Consider the following 20,336-nt stretch of genomic DNA (forward strand, 5'->3'; position numbering starts at 1 on the left):
CTAAAAAAAAACCAAGACTCCTACATGCTTGTCCAACCATAGTACCGGCGCCAAAACCTCAATCCAGAACAAAATCATACGCTGAAGCCACCCGGATTCAAGATTTTTCCTCAGATAATTTTTCCGTCCTATTATCTAACTTTATCACTAACCTCAATTCTCTATTCAGTCCTCTAATTACTCTCCTCCATTCAGTTCTTGACACATTAATCCCCAAAACTTCTTTATCTCCATACTTAGCTATTTCTGTAAAATTTTTCCTTATAACATAATAGTAATGTTATTTCATTATCTATCTAAATAGTATATACCTTATCTAACTTATTGTTTTCTTATTATATATAATGTACAATATTTTATTTATAATATGTATGATATATAATTGTTGAGCTGTAATAGTTTCCGACTAAAAGCTAATAATAAAAAAAATAAAAATAAAAAAACCAAAACTCTTTCTTGGTATTACTTGTTTACCTGAAAACATTTCAATACTGGGTCTCACTTTCGACAAACAACTATCTTGGAAATCTCATATTATGTCACTCAAAAAAAAATTTACACAAAACCCTCAATGTTATTAAAACATTAAGTCACTATTATGAATTTGGTGCTGAAGGGTACTATATTATTAAAGATATATAAATCGCTAATAAGATCTAAGCTCGATTTTGGTTCAATTTGTTATGGAAACACAGACTCGAACATTTTAAAAATTGTAGATACAATCCGTAATGTAGGACTGAGATTTTTGAAAATTGGCGTATTTAAAAGCAGCCCGATGACAATCAGTTTTTTATCCTTGACGGGAGAATCCTCACTTCAGTTCCACAGAACTAAGTTATCACTTAATTATACAGCTCATATCATATATCTAGATGTGATTTGGCTAGACTGTTACGATCCTTGGTGCAACATTCTGTGTGGTAAATGTCACCACAATTGAAACATCGAGAGGTATGATTAAAATAACTAATAGTGTGGCCAAAAGATTGACAATTATGGCATTGTGAAATACTATATCTTTTACTGTGAGGTTTTTCATCAATCACTTTCGTATTAAGCAAAGACGTAATTTTATGAATATCTTTATTATTATCATTCAAAAAAGATTCACAAAAAATAGTGGTAAAGGGCCCGTTTTTATCCTTGGTATTATAAATGTATTTAAATTCCTAATAAAAATCTTATAAGGAACAGCGGATGCAAAGACAAAATGAATGGAAACTGGCACCAGTTTCGTGTTAAACGTTAAAGCCAAACTGTTTTTTTTTTTTTTTTTTGTAAATATTTGATTAATAATCTATTTTTTACAAAAATTGAAGAAAATAGCAAAAAAAGCATACAAGAAGTGGAGTACCTCTTGTATGCTTTTTTTGCATAAAATTAATTTATTTTATGAATATTTTATATTCGATTTTATCGTCAACGCATTATTATTATTTTTTTTTTATTTTATTAAAAGAAAATATATACAATCTGTATAAACACTATTATTTTATAAGAGTATAACTATTGCTGTTCCCCGATGGGTGACCATTCAGGTTCTTAATGGCAAATCGTGCCACATATATCGCATGTTCCTAACCAGCTGTATCAACATGCCAACCATAACTCCTGCAATATAAAAACAATAAAATGACCGGGGTAGTTGAAGCCTTATATAAAAATAAAATTATAAATATATTTTTATTCCAAATTAAAATTTAAAATTTAAAGATTTTCGAGTTAATAAATAAAAAAAAATTTAAAAATTTAACGAGACAGAGAATTACTTTTTTATATTAACCCACCCAGTGACTGACACATTCTACAATTTTTTTCGTGTCCTTTATATCGTGTTATTTACTTGTAATTTATACGCCTCTACACACATTTCACTTAAGACATCTTGGAATATTACCAGAAATTACGTTGGTCGATAAGCCCTGAATTCATGTATTAGTGTGAGTAACAAGGTGATCTCCTTTTTAAATATATTAAAATAAGTATAACTCCAATATCCATAACGGATTTTAAAGTATCAGGAACTAAAATACGATTTTAGATCAATGTATTTAAGCTGGTGAACAAATTCCAAAAATGTATGTAGCAGTTTTTAGCGTCATAATTAATCACAACTTTGCATGATTTCGATAAATGCACAGATGCAAAATAATTGTTTTCATTTGTGAAAGAAACTTCATCAACAACTCTGTGAACTTTTAAAATGGTTATGTGATTTTCGTTAGATTGAAATTTTATATTTCTTATAGTCTCTCTAGTACATTTTCAGGGAAATCACTCGTATAAAAAGTTATGAAGAGTCAAGAGGTTTGTTTGACTTTGGGATTAATAGAATTTTTGAGAACTTCCAGATAAATAAGAAATAAGAAAATCTCCATTAAGTATGTGGGGTTGAAGAATAGTAGCTTGTTTTGATAAACGTTTGGCTACTTTGAATGTAAATAAATCAAAAAGGGAAAATTTTATAAATGGTATTTTTGAATAGGTAGTTAATTTAATGTAACGATTATGTCGGGGTGAGGTTAGAAAATGTCATAAAGATAATATTTAAATGATTCGACTATCCCGTGGTCAGATAAAGCAATACTATCATTATTCTTATTCTTTGTATTTGGCTATAGTTTTAAATTTAAGTACTTATACTTTGATGACTTTTCAAAAACTTCCACAATTTGTAAAAATGGTCGAATAAGTGATTTTCTAAAGAAATGGCTTTAGTTTAGTTAAAATTCTTCTAAAGCGGGTAAGCCAAATTGTTGTATTTTTTTTACAACCCTATTATTTTTAGAGAGCATTAACTGTGTTGCGCAAAGTTGTGAAGGACAAAGATTCATAGGTTATGTTCATCGACAATCCCAATTTTGATATTTGGTGTTGATATTACCACCGATTATACAATTGTTGCTAAATGTTTAAATTAGAGAAAAATGTCATTTTAATATTGTTTCTCAGGGTAGAATACTATTATAAACAATTATTCCAATGTTGTTTAAGTTTATAAATACAAAAAGTTCTAACCGAAATTCGGAGAGCTTGAAATACTATGTTGTTGATTTTATAAGAATGCTAATCCCATCGTGTACAGTATGCAGTGGCGCTGAACCCTATGTTAAGGTTAGGCCATGGCTCTACATATTTTGAAACTTTAGGATAGGGCCGCTTCAATATGACCACTTTTCTCTCCAAGGTACGCCATTTTTGCCGATATTAAAATATTGAAGATTTTAAATTTATGTGCCACGTTTTATAAGAATATATATAAGACACTGCTATAAATGCGTTTTGCTGAATAGATCTATCACCATCCTTAGAAAACGGAAATGTTACTGAACCTGTTGGTTATAATTTATAATTTATAAATATTAATATCAAATGTTCAGGATTTATCTTTAAGTATTAGTTATATGGGTTCAGTCTCCCCTCTCTATAAAGCATACATTATAACTAAATATAAGAGATACGTAATTAGGGTGGTAAAATTGGCTAACGAGTATAAATGTCTTTTTAAATTTCGATCGCAAGCAGTAAAATATTTACCTAACAATTATTGAAATTTACATTTTCAAAAATATTATAATTTTTAATTGTCATATTATATTCTTTGTATATCTACAGATTTACTATGTATGGCGTTTTAACTTTTTAGTATTGAAAACATTAACCAAAACAGTTTATACTAATTTATTAATATACATTTAAGTATTTGTTATAAATAACTAATAACTATAAGGGTAGTTTGCATAAATATTGAAGCATAAGCATTAATACAACATATACATTTAGATATAGTTTATCGGTATAAAAATAATAATAACTTGAAATCGAGTTTAAATTTATATGGGGTCGTTTGTCGGGGGATTTTTATTTGGGGAATTGTTATCATTAAAATTATAAATAATTTTATAACTTCCTCATTACGATTGTTTTTAAAAATCTTAATAATGATATAAATAAATTTGATGTAATGATATTCTTTTGTAGTGAAAAAATAAATAGAGGGAGTTAGTGAGGGTTAATTTGGTAACTTTAATTCGTTATTTTACCTTGGCACAAAAAAAATTAAAAAAAACTCCGGAAGTCTACTAACGTTTAAAGAACAATCATTTAAGAAACGAGAGAGTAGTGTAAATGACTGAGTACGGGATTATCCGCCTACTTTGAGTACAAGCAGTCTAAATAATAACACAAAGTCCATCACTGTCATCGACGTTGAAAAACTGATAATGGATGGTATCTTGTGAAAAATGGCGTTGTATTCCAAAATAAAATACAGGAAATTTGAGTCAACTCATAAACAAAATGATAGTTTTTAAAATATACAACAAACCGGTCAAATTTTAATTTTCATAAATTTTTAGTTCCAAAACAAAATTAATATAATATTATATGAATAGATATATATATATATAATATACGTCTTAATTATGTTTAAATTAAAATAAAATATTAAACTTACCCCCTTAATCGAAATTATAAAGTATTAAATATAATAATAAGTACTTATTGAATTTAAAGATTAGATTTTTAGTAAAAATATAGGTACCTCTTTTCAATGACGTGTTAGATACAATTAATTTTAGTTTAAGTCTTCTATACAAGTACACAAAGACGAAGTTTAACATAGTTAAAATAAAATTATTATTATTATTATTATATTTTTAACATATTTATAGACATTTTATACGAAGAAGTGATTATGTAACATAAAAACATTCGTAGGTACAATATTTCTTATATATAAGTATAACTCAAAGTTCTAACTCAGTATTATCATTATATATCGAATTTAAATATAATATATGTAATGCGTTATTAATTATTATATTATATTTAGTGCAATAAATTATGATCGTACTAACTATGAAGGTACCTAGTTTTGGAAATAAATACTCAATAAAAAATGGGAGGATGTAACCAATAATTTATAAAAAAAAAAAGTAAAAAGAGAATAAATTATGACTTTTAGAAGTTGAAGATACGTGAGTATAGTTTAATGAAATATTTATACATTAATTTATTTGAATAAGATACTATTGAGTATAATTATTATTATAATATTGTACATAAGTACCCATTATACTATACCTAATATAATATTATTATAGTCTTATAAATATTTAGATTTATACTATTTATAGAATAATTAAATTATAGTTAAACCATTATTTATGTTACTATGTTAGCATATCTATAAACTATATTATCAACTATATGTTAGTAAATTATGATATTTATATTATTACAATTTTTATTAAAATTTTTGTTTGAATATTTAATTTGGTCAAAATAATTACTCTGACGCTCATAAATATAATATAATTAAGCTCTACTTTCTTATAATTCATCTTTGAAAAACTTAAATGGAACCTTTTATAAAAATATTCCAACCAAAGTTATGAAACTTAAAAATTGTATGCATTTTTATTTTTTGACTAGATACAATATAATTTACAAATTTTCACGATTTTTACGGCGTTTTTTTTTTTTGTTTCTCTATCCGATTGGAAAATTAATAATCAATAAATTTCTGATTTCTTCTCAGAATATAAAATCAAAAAGTCACGAATAGGTAATATGTACTATTTTTATACTAATAGATCATGACTTTTTAAAGTAGCGCCCGAGTTAAACGAGTTAAACCAACATTTATATACTCCTTATTTAAAAATACGTTTATTTCTCCTACCTTATATGTAAATAATAATAAACTCTATTGAATAAATCTAATTTATTGAATAAACATTTTTCTAGGGCATATGGTCGGATATTGTGTGTATGTTGTCCAAGAAAGGTACGAAGAAAATATCGAAGACCACTACGGTACAGGTCAACTCAAGTGAGTATAATATATTTATATAAATTACCATAGAGTAAAAAAATTAAGTAGTACAACATAAGCACTCAAGTGCTTAAAAATTGTAAATCCTGATATTATATATATATATTATATATATATATATATATATATGCAGATAACTAAAAAAACTTAAAATTTGAATAATTATAAATACATTAAAATCCTGACTTGTTATTTTATTTTCAATCATTAGTTAAAATTTTAATTATAATATTATGCTAGTATAAACAATTTTCGAAAACGTTTTGAAAATCTTAGATAATTTTTTTTTGTACCAGTTACACAGAAAAAAAGGATATTCAGTTCAAGGTACATAGTTAATTTAGGCCCTAAGCCGGAATTTTTCAGGAAAAATATTTTATGTAATATTTAAATATAAAGAGCTACAAAACTTAAGTTTACTAAGTGTGTTTCAATACTTGAGCCAAGCCTGGAAAAAAAGTATAGTTGTGTTACTAAAAATGTAAATAGATTAAACTCGTTATTTACCAAAATCCTAATCTAAACAACTGTGTTAACTTGATAAAATATCTTGATTTTACTTAATTTTAATCTAGATCAACTTTTTCAACTTTTTAGTTTTTATTATAGGTACTCAACACTATGAGTAAGACCATAATACCATACATTATGTATAGGATAATATGTACCTATTACGATTATTATATACAACTTTTCCACTTCACTCTGAGGACCTAAGCAACAAATAGGTGCAGTATGATATTATTTGTTCTATACTTCTATAGAACATCGGTTTCAATTCTTCGACATCTGTGGTACATTTGATTTTAACGATCAAAAGGGGGAGTATTCAAGTTCCTTAAACAATAAATTGTTGACTGCAGACTTCATTATTATTATTGAATAGGTACGAGTTAATATTATATAACAATTATCACACTCCAAAGCTGGTGAAGCTAAATGCCTATACCGACAGATCATTATTAATGATCGGAAATCAGAGCTGTGAAGCATACCTATTACCTTCCCATTACCCACCTTTTATTATTATTATTATTTACAAAGAACGCTTTCAGTCAATTTTTAAGTTACGTTCCGCACGGTTTGATTATATTAGTCCTCCTTCCGTAAACACCTGCCCATATATTATGGTCTTTTGTCTTTTTTTATCGTTATTATAATATTAAACATACAACACGTGTAAATACACAGTCATGTGCGTTGGCAATCGAGTTTCCGTCATTTATAGACAACAGTAGACCACGTATTCTCGTCGTTTACCTGCGGAGCCGTTGAGAAGTTCGGTCCATCGACCGCGTCCCGCTGACCATTTTCCGACTGCCCACGCGGGTGCATATACACATTACATAATATTATTAACGTACACAGATAAAAGCTCTTCAACCGTTCACCCTTCAATCCACGCGATATATTATCAAACCTATGCAAACTTATTTGCGTATGACAAAAATACGCAATCGTGACGGCACAGTGTTTCCGATCGCAAACTAAAATATCACTTTGTATCGTTTCGTGTTATAAAATGTATGATGGTAAATACAATGCTTCGATATACCATATTTTACTATCATTGCTATTTCAGTTATATTAAGCTAGTTTCCGCTTGTTATACGCCAATGCACTGCGGAAATACCCCAAACACATTCGAAACCAAGGCTGAGCATCAACGAGTTAAAAAGTTTTCGATAAGTCACTCTAGGCTCTAAGGAATGATTTAAGTACGAAGATGCGGTCATCTTAGGAAATTGTTTTTTTTAATAAATGGCATTCTATGTGTATCGTCATTCGATCGTTCGAATATCAAATGTATTAATAATTTATTTTAATTTATTTTAACTCTGAAAATTGACTGTTGTAGTGCACACACTGTACTAAAAGATGCATTTGATTTGATCGATATTATAACAATTTAATTACCTACAAAATATACGAAAGAACGTTTATGTTAAAACTTCCTAGTCATTGTAATCGCCGTCATCGTAACTCGTAGGTATATTCGCTCGATAGCGATAGTATAAGACATCATAGATATTAGATATAGATTAGAATACACTTATTACTTATATAATGTAACAATTAACAAATAACTTTATATAATGGCTCGTTGTTATTGAATAGGTATATGAAAAACTACTCGATTAAAAGATGATTTTTATATTAACCAATGTGGCAATGGTCTTTAAAGGTACCAAATTTTATTACGGTGATTTTTAAATTACTAAAATCTAAAATTATAATAATAAATTATAAAAAATATAATAAGGTTTAGACACTCCATAACAATTTCGATGTTAATGTTATATTTTTATGTGAAAATCCTTTTTGCTAAATCACAAAAATTAATGATAAAACAGGTTCACTACGTTAAATTTGGATCATCCTATATTTTACAGTATATATTATACATTACAACATAATATAAAATTTTATATCGGTGTAAATCTGATTCCGGGCCACCGCACATGCCGCAACAATTCACTTGATTACGTTATTGGATCGTATCGCTTTCAACAAATAATATTTATAATAATAAAAGTATCGATAGGTGACGTCACACTTCAGCTCATCCAGTATCAAATGTGTATTTCGTGCGTCACGCACAGTTTCTACAATGCAGCAATATTACTCCAATAAATCCACACACAGGAGAGGGAGGGGGTCGATACTTAATCGAAGACCTATAAGCAATTATTTATCCTTTAAAAATGTACGCATATTATCTATCCCTTCATAATTTACGGACTTCAGCAAAATAACGAATATATATGGCCATGTTATAAGTACCTATCCAGAAGTGGTTTAAAAGGTGTGGGATGAAAGCAGCGACCCTTTGGCCTAAGCTAGGATTTTATATAAATACAGCAATATTATGCTTAAGCTATAATTCTTATAAGCTTATAAAAGTAAAATACCTGCAGTGCCACAGCCAGCTTCTGGATCGTCATCAAATTATTTAATATCAGCATAACACTATTTTTGAATTGTTCTTCTGTTTATTAATGTATAGTATTAGGTATACGCCAACACACGATAATAGCATTCTTAAAACAAAAAATCTCTGTTAAGTTGTTTAAGTGATTATTTGTTTTCTGTTTAAATTCGCAAATAAAAACTATATCAAATTCACCCCTTACCAAAATTATGCATTTTAAGCGTTCCTTAGTATTGTGTCTTTGAATTCAAACACTGTTGTGCATTAGACATAACTAAGGTAAATAGAATATTTTAACTAAAGCATCTAAAAAACTAAAATAATAATAACAATCAAATTGTAACTTACAGTTCTAATGATAAAAAAATTGAATGGTTTCAATAATATAAGCTATGATAAAAACTACAATCTTAAATAGGTATCATAAGATTCATTACATTTCTTTTTTAAATAATTTACAAGAAAAATACATTGCTATATAAAATTAATAATTCTCTATCTGTATTAGAATAAATTTCAATAACAAATTAATAGTTAATATAATATGAAAATAAAGAAAACATTATTGCCAAATACAAACTTATATAATATAATATAGCCAAAAGGGTGTAGAACTTAAGAATAATTCTAAAATATATTCTATAGAAATAATATAAACATGTATTTGTATTTACAATACTTTTTTTAGTGCGAGTGCCACTCAAATCCCATTGCTGACACCCTAGAGACAGCCGTTCCTTATTTTATGTTGTAACATCGTACATACAAATACGTATATAAAGCAAAAATCTAATAAATATTTTATATCTTTGGCGAATTTTTTATTTTGGATTCCTAGAGGAGCGATAAATGTATTGGTTTTAGAATGATGTGATTTTTTTTTTTTTTTTGTAAGCATCACCTTGATGACTGACCAGTACAAAGTAAATATGTTCTATTTAAATTTTTAGGTGGCCGTAAAGCAACTTGTGAGGAATTTTACTTTAAAGTGTCAAACCTTTAAACCTAGAATAAAATGTTAACATTAATGGAAAAAAATACATTAAAAGTTCGAAAATTCAAAAATTTCAACTGCATAAAAATAATCAAATTGTCAAAAATCGTTTATATAATATCATGAATCCAATTTTGAGAAAAATTTGAACTTCAATCACTCATAAGAAATGTATGGAGCATAACATTCAACTTTTTTACGAGTATTTGAAAATCAAATTTTAGTGTAATTAGATATTAATACAAACAATTAAATTTTTTGTCAATGCAAAGCTTATCAGTTATTACCACTATGCATATTATTATCGTCTATATCTACATTGTATGTAATAATATGCACAAAGAAAGCCAATGGCTTTTACTAATATACCGGAGTGCACACTTGTATTTTAATTTGATTACTAATGATTAGTTATTGAGGTAAGGAAGGATGCAAATTGTATTTTCTTATACTATATCTTGAGTATTATTACAAATTACATAATATTTTTATTATTATTATAATTATTATAAAGTGTCCCTGACATACAAGATCATCAAACTTATTGATAAGATAATAGAAAATTTAACATTTAGAATTGGTAAGCGTAATTAATTACAAACATTATGTTTATAACGCTTTAAAATTGTTATTTTTAATGCACATAATAGTTAATAATAATATTAACAAGAATTACCTACCCTTAACACCGTAGTAAAATATCAATATATCAATTGCCTTGGTTATAGACTTTATAATTTAAAATTTATTTCCAACTGGATTGTAGGTTGATTATAATAATCTTTATTTTTCTCGGCATCAAGAAATTACCTGAAAAACATTTTTGTTTAATAACTATTGGATATATTGGATCTTATTATATCGACTTTTTTTTACTAAGCTATACCTATTCTGTTTCTGGTAGTTGGAATGTTGTCATCTTGACTAATGTAAAAAGCTTCTTTAAAGTATTTGCTACTATTAACTAGTTCTAGTATCAGGTTGGATCTGTAGGCTGTTTAGTGGGAAACTACGAAATCAGCTATTCTGCGTCGGCACTGTGAGTTTTAGCTGATGAAATATGAGTCTGAAACTTAAGAATATTATTGATATTTTTCAAATAAAAACCATGATCGTTATATTATAGCCTAATTTTCTTTTGTAATTTTTTTTTTTTAGTACTACTCATGTTAGTTTACTTAATTATAATAATTATAAAATTAAAAAATTAGTTGATTTATTTAAAATTAAAACAGAACTTCAAAAAACTTTATTTAAATACCTTTATTATTACTATGCCCACGATTAAATAATCACAAAATTTTCATTGGTTTACCTGCTTTATTATCATGTTAAGTTGTTTAATAATATTGAAAATCCATATGCAGCTATAGCAAGTATTATGTGTATTATTTAATTATACATTTCATCTATAATGAGAGCAGAGTGGTACCTAATTATCCCATTTTGAAAATTGAAGATTAATTTAAAAAATATGTATAGTAGAAACTAGCAATAGATTGTTTTCTCTAAAAAAAAACGTTTTATTGGTAATTACATTTTGATTTTGAGAAATTCTGTAATAGCATACCAATAATTCATATGCAAATATACTTTTATAAAAATAAGCAATTTATGATTGGTACATTAACAAAAACATTTATCGAATTCGTTCTAAAAATATTCAATTGTGTTTTTAGACTGTGTATCTAGGGACATTGTGGACAAAAAGCTATAAAATGAAAAAAATATCCATTTCATTTTCATAAATTGTTGCTAATTCATCGTTGTTGAAACAAAAAATAAAATATAATCATAATATTAATATTATTGAAGCTATTTATACATTTTATGCATATAATATTTAGTTTGAATATTTCTGAAAAAAAATTAAACACATATTTTGTGATTAGATTTAAGATTAGTTTATTTAAAACAATTTAACTTAATATTTTATACTAAAAACGTAAGTTTACTAAGAAAAATATTGAATTCAACATTTTTAACTTTAAGAAAACAAAATGATCATATTGAACTTAGTTAACATAATAAATTAATATCAAAGACTAATCTACTAAATGTACTAGGTTTAATCAATTAATTTGTTTAACATTTAATAAAAACATATTAGCATACTGTAAAAAATACACACCAAATATAAATTACAAAGTCTAAATAAATATATTTGATTAAATTTGGAAGATTATGAAATAATTGATAGAATTTTAATATTATGATAAGATGTTATATATACTACTGTTTGATTTTGAATTTTATTTTTATAAAGAGATTTTAAAGTTTTTGTTTCTTTTAAATTGCCTATTCAAGTCATAGTAATATACGAGGTTGTTTTATACAACCGAATACCTATAGCACTACTTAAAAGAACCCAATTAGCTCTTCAGGTTGATGAAAACCATAGACATAATATACTTTGACTCTCTACTACACGTACTATCCAATTTGAAATCAAAAATACTAATTATTGCTTTACATCAGCAGCCCAATTTCCAAATCTAATAAATAATATGAAATACTTACTTTCTATTTCATTACTTGTAGAAATACAAAAAATATAAATAAATAATACAATGACACAACACAGAGTGGAACTATTAGACCATGTAAAACTAATTAAAAGAAATAAAACACTCCATCAAACCCTGGGGAAAATTCATAAATTCAAAACGAAATGAAAATTTAGTTCTCAACTGACTGATAATTGATAACACTGGAGATTATCATTTAAACACCTTATGTAAAATACGAAACTGTCCTTGTATATATACCAAACATATTATAATAACATTATTATCTACTGACTTGATTTCACCGATACTATTAAATACCAAAAACATAATTTTCTATCTTAAAAAAGTGTTGATTTATAATTCGATAAAATTTAAACACAACGTAAATATTTATTTTAAGCTTATATAAATAAAAATCGCCGAAGTTAATGCTATAAAAATAAAAATTTATTTATTTAAAAAAAAGTTATTATTCAGGGTAATAATTTAAGCTATTTTATTTTATTTTTATAGCCTCAAACTTTGATTCCTAGTTATGTAATTTCATAAAATATTTGCGAATAATTTACGAATTAAATAAATGACTTAAGTTTTGTCATTTTTGTATTGTCAATTTTGGATTTTTGCATACCCAAAAAATTACGAACAAATTTAATTCTCATTTTTATTCTTAAAAGAATTGAATTTAGGTTTAAAAAAAATGTATAGTTTAATCATATTTTATTCTGTATGGAATAATTAATGTGCATACCTAGTGCAATATTATACTTTCGATGTATTTCAATGTTATCCAATAAATAATTTGATTTACACGCTTCTATTAGTTATTATTTAAATTTATATATAAAATATTTTAAAATACGATATATTATATTTTATATTTTATTTCATTATTAAAATTCTAATAAAATATTGAAAATAACTACATTGCCCATCTATATAAGTTTGTTATATTTTTAAATATTTTATTAGAATTTTTAATCACTTTTTGGAGTTATGACTTAGACTTTTTTTTTTTTTTTTTTTTTATTCAAAAACAATCTGTACAACAAGCACATTTAGTAATTTTGATATAGAATATATACATAGTTTATTTAAAAAAAAAACAACAACTTTTAAGGAAGTTACCCATTGGTAACACCTAAGAACTTATAGTCGGATTTAGATCACTTAAGGAGATCTCGATTCCAATTTCGTTTGAGCCTGCGAGGGGGGTTGCCTGGGATATGCAGTGAAGCCATATCTTTAATGAGAGGATTAGTACTGGAGTTGAGTTGGGAGTGGAAACGGTGGTAGTGAATTTTGGCGTAGTCATTGACATTTGTAACTTTGAGGTCGTTGTGAAGTGAAAGGTTTGTCATGTACCATGGAGCACCAGTTAAAGTACGTAGGGCAATGTTTTGGAAAGATTGGATGGGGCAAATGTTTGAGGGTTTGGCCATCCCCCATATTTGAATACCATATGACCAGACAGGTCTGATCATTGTATTATACAATAACATTTTGGTTTTTAGATTAAGTTTAGATTTAAGAAGAGGTCGGAAGAGATGGAGTCTACTGTTGGCAAGTTTCCTTTTGTTTTGGAGATGGGGTTTCCAAGTTAAACGTTTATCTAAAATTATACCTAGATACTTTGTCTCGTTCGAGATAGGTATACTTTTGTCTTTAAGTTTGATGGTAGGGCAAATGCCAGGGCGTAGAGCGAAAGTGACTTGGGAAGATTTACTCTCGTTTATACTAATCATCCAGTTATTGGCCCAGTTATCTATAAGATTTAAATGTTCTTGAAGGTGTTGCGCGGCTATAGTTATGTCACTATTACTTGAGAGGATAGCAGTATCGTCGGCAAATGTAGCAAGTAGAGTGTTGTCGGTTTTAGGGATGTCAAATGTAAAGATGTTATATAAGTCAGGTGAGAGGTCGCTACCTTGAGGGACACCTGCTTCGATGTTAAACAGTGGAGAGAAAGCATTGCCGTGTCTGACCTTGAATTTTCTGCGTTCTAAATATGATTTTAGGATAAGGTATAGTGGAGCTGGCATAAATTGTTTTAGTTTGAATAGAAGTCCATTATGCCAGACTTAGACATTTAAATAAATATTATACACCTACGTTTGAAATGTGTAGAGAATTATTGTAAACTATCGTTATTTAAGATATTCATACTTTGAATTTAAATTGAATTGATTAGTAAATCAATTTTAAAACTGATGAGTAAGTTTTCACGCATTGTATTTGAAGTCATAATCAGATTTGTGTTAATAACCAGTAGATCGTGAAAGTTTTTCTTAATAGAGTTGTGCAAGATCCTCGATTGATTTAGATTTTAGGCACTTCTAAAAAATGTTATGTTATTCATTCACGATATAACATGAAGCCGGTGTTTTGAAAATTAGGTAATTATAATAACGTAACTATTTTATAGTCTTAAATCACATTATTATTTTGAAAATGTTCTAATACTTAATAATTAATTTAAAAATCATATAGCAATAAATATAATAATAGAAAACAATGGAATAAACTTCGTATACATCTCTGATACAAAGAAAACGTAAACACGTGAAAATGATTGATGTCTGCAAAAGAACAGATTATTGAGACTAGTTTAAAATACTACAAATCTCTTTGTTGAAATCATCTCTATAGGTTCACTTTAAAACCACACGAGTAGAGTTATTTCACAGAGTTTCCAGTGCTTATCCGTCTAGTACGGATATTTATCATTTTGAGATGTTTTATACTTTAAATACATTATGACATGACCTAAGGCAAGCCTCATATAAGAAAATGTTTCACTATTTACAACGCTATATTGTGCATACGCTCTCAGGTATTCAAACAAAATATATTACACACATTGAAGCATGACTAAAATATATTATTATGTATAGCTAGATTAAATTTACGTTTGAATAATATATACTTTTACTTTTTTAATATCTCATTTTTTACTAAGTATTTGATCTGTTTTTTATTTTTTTGACGCAATTACAACCTTTTATTATGTATAAATAATTTAAATAATTATGTACCATAATTGTACAATTATCGAGTACTCCTTCATATTATATAATAGGTGTAACTAACCTCCAGTTTCTCGCTGTAAACAAAATTATTTATGTGAAATATTCATTGTTTACCATGTACCTATTGTTTTAGTTAACACATAGTAAATATCTTAATGAATAAAAAAAAATTATAATTTTGATTGTATGTTATACCCATGAATGAGTATAAATATAAAATATTATATTATCAATTATATATATAATTTTGTCGTTACACTATTCGAATGAAAAAAAAATGTGAAAACTGACAGATACACGATTGTGTAAATTTTACAACAATCATGAACGAAAATAAATGGAATAATATTCAATTATTATTTATCATAATATAATAAAATTAAAAGTTAAAAACCGGGTAAGTGGATGTTGCTCTGCTGTACAGTCGTAGGTTGTGAGTCAGTTACTGTAATGGATGGTACTACATTTTAACCCAATGATATAACTGTGTTTGTTTAGTTTTTAGATATTTTTTGCAGCAGAATTAACTACTTATATGGAACCTCGTTTTAAATTTTCAATCTTTAGCTATACAATTTAAACGTTTTATAAATATTTAGCAACTGAAGAATTTTAAATTTTAAATTAAATACATTTTGTCAAGATTTGAACTTCAAATGGTTATAAAAAAAAAATTTGCCAATGGATTTTCAATATTTTCTTACTATTATACCAATTTATTTATTTATTTATTTAACTATGACTTAAATTTTCAAGTTTTTTTACCGAATGAAAAAATAAAAAAAGGAAAATTTAAAATGACTAAAAAGAATTTAAAAATTGTTGAAATATTTTGAAAATTTGATCTCTGTATCTATAGGAATTAATAAAATAAACATTTTTTTTAAATTACATTTCAAGTTTCTATAGTTATTCGTTTTTGAATTATAACAAAATAAGAATATCAGTACAAAAAAAATTAATTGAATAACCATTGTTGTAGTTAAAATGCTCGTAAAAATTTAATTTGACTTTCCGGTGGATATTTTTTTTATTTAATAAAAGTAGACAAACTCTTGAGGAATCTTGTATTGAATTTTCAAATCTTAGATTTAAAAAGATACAATTTTCGTGACTTTTACGTGTTTTGTGAATTTTATGTGTTAGAAGCCTTGTATTAAATTTTGAAGCTTTTTTAACTAGAAAATACAATTTAAGTGTCTTTATAAAAAAAAAAAACTTTAAAAAATGAAAATTGAAAATGTCTATAAATAACTTTAAAAGTTTTGAAATATTTTGAAAATTTGATCAAGGTAAGAAAATGCCAGTATAAGCATTCACTAAAAATTTTATGTGTCAGTAATTTATTTTAGAGTTACACCAATATCTAAAATCAATTTTTGATAAAATTGATTTGCGTAGAAATTCGCGTTTTGACTTAACTTTTTTTTTTTGTTTTTCCCGGTGCTTTTGAAAACCATTGGGAATTTCAAAATTTGACATCCCCAATGCATTAGATAGATTCACTTTCCAACCATAAATGTTACTGAAGTTGAAAATCGAAGTACAATTTCGACAACTCATCGTGAACACAGACACAAAAAAAAACTATATAAAAAACATAGGTACATCTTTACAAAATCAATACATTCATCTCTCCGCTCAGAATCTAAAAGTGTCATCACGATGACTTACCTTAAAAGCGTATATGGAAGAGGTTAACTTGAATTAAATATGTACACATTGAACGGCAGTGAGCCAAAAACAATTTCCTGGTGACGATAATACATTGTGGCCATGTGATTAGAATTTAGAGTTATTGTGATGGCGGGGGGGGGAGGGTTGAAGGGTATAGAAATTCCGCTTTTGTAAAATAAAGCGCTTGGGCGTGATTATTATTCTCGTGCGCTTATTTACGACAAATCCTAATGGTTCCTATATTATGTATTATACATACGCAATGCATGTGGTAAGGCGAAATACGTATATAAATTTAATAATATTATGGCATACAGTTGGATCGCGTATTATAGTTATGTGGCGAGAAAACACAAATGTTCACTCACACACTCATCACGTTGTATTATTCGATTCGACGAAATTCGCGAACACACGTGGGCGTGATGGTGTCATAATGGTATGTAGGTATATACTGCTGCAGTATATGCCTCGTTAGTGCCGTTTTATAAGAGGGGTGTAGTTAACAAGGGAGGCAAATTTTGGGTGTGCTAACATTTTTTTAGGTTTATCTTTCTAGTAGTGCTTTTCTATGTTTTACAAAATGATTAGGAAACAAGATTCCCATTCCTCAAAGAAAAAGAAATATATTTTAAAATTATATTTATTTACTATTATAATGCGAGTATGAGCGCAACTATAGGATAAAATCCCACTCGGCACAAGACAAAAATTATTTACAATGATATCGCTATTTATAAGTTCATGAAGTTAAAAACTCACAAGGTACAATGCCCCCATTTCCCCTGTGTGGATTTAATTTTAATAAGTATATTGCATGAATACTTTAATTTTTATAAACATATTAATTGATTTTTTGAAAAGTAAATCAGATTATTAGTCATGTCTGTAAATTTTTGTGGTGTCAAATTTGTTAGTATGAGCATTATGTGACGTAATTGTAATCAATTATGTGGTTATTGAATAGTGACCTGGTTTTAAATATATAAATGAAGGCCTCACTATCCAATTAAATTTATAGGTATAAAGCATCCGAGTATAACGATAGTATTTTTTTTTCATTAACTCTTCTCCACCATACTCAACGTTTCTTAAACGGAATCATTGTATACAATCTCGACATTTTAATTACATTTATAGTTTTAAATCGAAGAAGAGCATTATAGTTTAAAATTAGATAAATTGTTTTAGTAATTATTTTTCATACTATTTAAGAATATTGTAGGTACCTATTCTGCCACGATACAAAATTATTTTTATTCAAAATGATACTTTTCTTTTTTACTGTCAATTTTTTTGAAAATTTCAATATATCTAAATCAAAATTTGAACGAGTATTTTCTATTACAACTTATATACTAAGAACAATACTCCTTCAAAATATTGTTTTACAAAGATGTAAAATAAATTAACATTAACTAGTAATTAAGTTAGGTACAACATAGTTTAAAATCATCATTATATAATCGCTATACTTTATAAACCTATTATCCTTATTTAGATAGAACATTTCATATAAGTCATCTACTCAACAATTTACTCGGAAAATGTAAGATACCTATTTGAAAAAAGAAATTTATATCGCCACAGGACACCATTAAATAGCATTAATAATTAAAACATTTAAAAATATGATCATAAAGCATACCTACTTAAAATGTCAAAATAGTCGGACAATTGTAGAGGTGAACATGATTGTTGATTCTTCCTGTATATGTATATTGCCCGTACATCATGTGATCAATCACATCTTACTGTTTTTCATTGAGGTTTATTTTAAACTGTTATTATTACAACTACAATATAATAATTATATACTTGCATTTTTTATTGTCGTCATAGATGTAATATTCTTTAAATACTATTGTTCAATAATTAGGTACGGTACTGAATGGCATTCTATCCAGCGGTGGATCTAGGGTTAAGGGAAATGTGGATCTACAAAACTTTTAAAAGAAACTACTTTTTGGTCTTAAGACCAAAAAAAAATGTCTTTGATTTTGTGTTTTCAAACAATATAAATCTATTATATTTTTTTATCTTTATTTCTTCACACACATACACAGTACACACGTACACACAAACATTATTATGATATCACACATAACGACAAAAAACAAAAACAAAAGATTAAAAACAAATTTCTTTGCATATGCATTTACCATCAGCAATTTAAAATTTATTTTGATATAAATATACAGACATACAGTAACCGTGTATATTATTTATTTTGTAGATATTAATATTATTGTTATGAAGTTTTTGTTTACAAAAAATTCATCTAAGGACACAGACTATTATATAAAAATAATTTGAATCGTAGCTACAATTTATTAATTGTAGACATAACATTATGCATTTACAATATAAAATTTAAATTAATTTTCAATTGAATGATAAAAATAGCCAACAAGTAGGTACTCCATTATTTTAGAGGCCTCAAAATAAGTAGATTCCATCAGTAAACATAAATGTGTATCACATTACCTTCAGACTCAGTTATTGCATTACGTATTTAATTTGTAAATCTGATTTTTAGAAAAATTTATATTTTATATGGTAAAAACACTTATTTAAGTCAAATTGCTGATTTTTTACAATTTTTTTAAATATCAATATTTTCGTTAAGTAAATTACGATCTAGTTTATGTTAGAAACCTTGTAATTTCAAATAATGATAAAGTTTTTTAAAAATATTTTATAAGAACATTTTTAAATAAGTGCATGTTAAAATCTAATTATTATTTTTATTTTATTTATTTAAATAATATGTGATGTATAAACTATAAATTACTATAATTTACCTAACGAAAATATTGATATTTAATAAAATTGAAAAAAATCAGCAATTTGACTTAAATTAGTGTTTTTACCATATAAATTTTTCTGAAAATCAAATTTACAAATTGGCTATATTGAATATTTCAAAAAAAAATTTATCAATTTTTAAGTTTATTATTTTCACTATTAAAAAATAAAAAATGTATTCTAAAAATGTAGCACAAGTGTCTATGGATTATATTTAAAAGAAATTTTTAAAAAATATTGATTAGAACAAAAGTTATTTCATTTGTCAGAATGTCAGATCTCTGTGGGACACTCTGTAGATCAATATCTAAATTTTAAATTAAAATTTTTTATGAATTTCGAGCATAAAATAATTAATGAATTTTCGTGATTTTTACGTATGTTGTCAAAATTCAAACTTTGAATCCTTGTAAAAAAAAAATTGTGACCATGAATTTATTTTATTTTTCAACTGCTATTGTTAAAATGTGTTAGAAGCCTTGTATTAAATTTTCAAGCTTTTCTACCGAACAAATAAATTTTTATCAATATTAATTTTAAAAAT

General features: G+C 26.4%; 1 protein-coding gene across 2 annotated transcripts in view; it reads left to right on the forward strand.

Annotated features, from left to right (window-relative positions):
• The window catches only part of Dop1R2 (dopamine receptor 2), a 148,715-nt gene that overhangs the window by 103,250 nt on the left and 25,129 nt on the right, over nucleotides 1-20,336 (forward strand). For both annotated transcript variants that reach the window (XM_089220503.1, XM_089220502.1), the window contains one exon: nucleotides 5,755-5,839. In XM_089220503.1, the coding sequence (XP_089076629.1) occupies nucleotides 5,755-5,839 (85 nt within the window). The remainder of the gene's footprint in view (nucleotides 1-5,754; nucleotides 5,840-20,336) is intronic.

This window comes from Diuraphis noxia, unplaced genomic scaffold (assembly GCF_037042655.1).
Source record: "Diuraphis noxia isolate RWA-SAM2 unplaced genomic scaffold, SU_Dnox_SAM2 contig0002, whole genome shotgun sequence".
NCBI classification, from domain to species: domain Eukaryota; kingdom Metazoa; phylum Arthropoda; class Insecta; order Hemiptera; family Aphididae; genus Diuraphis; species Diuraphis noxia.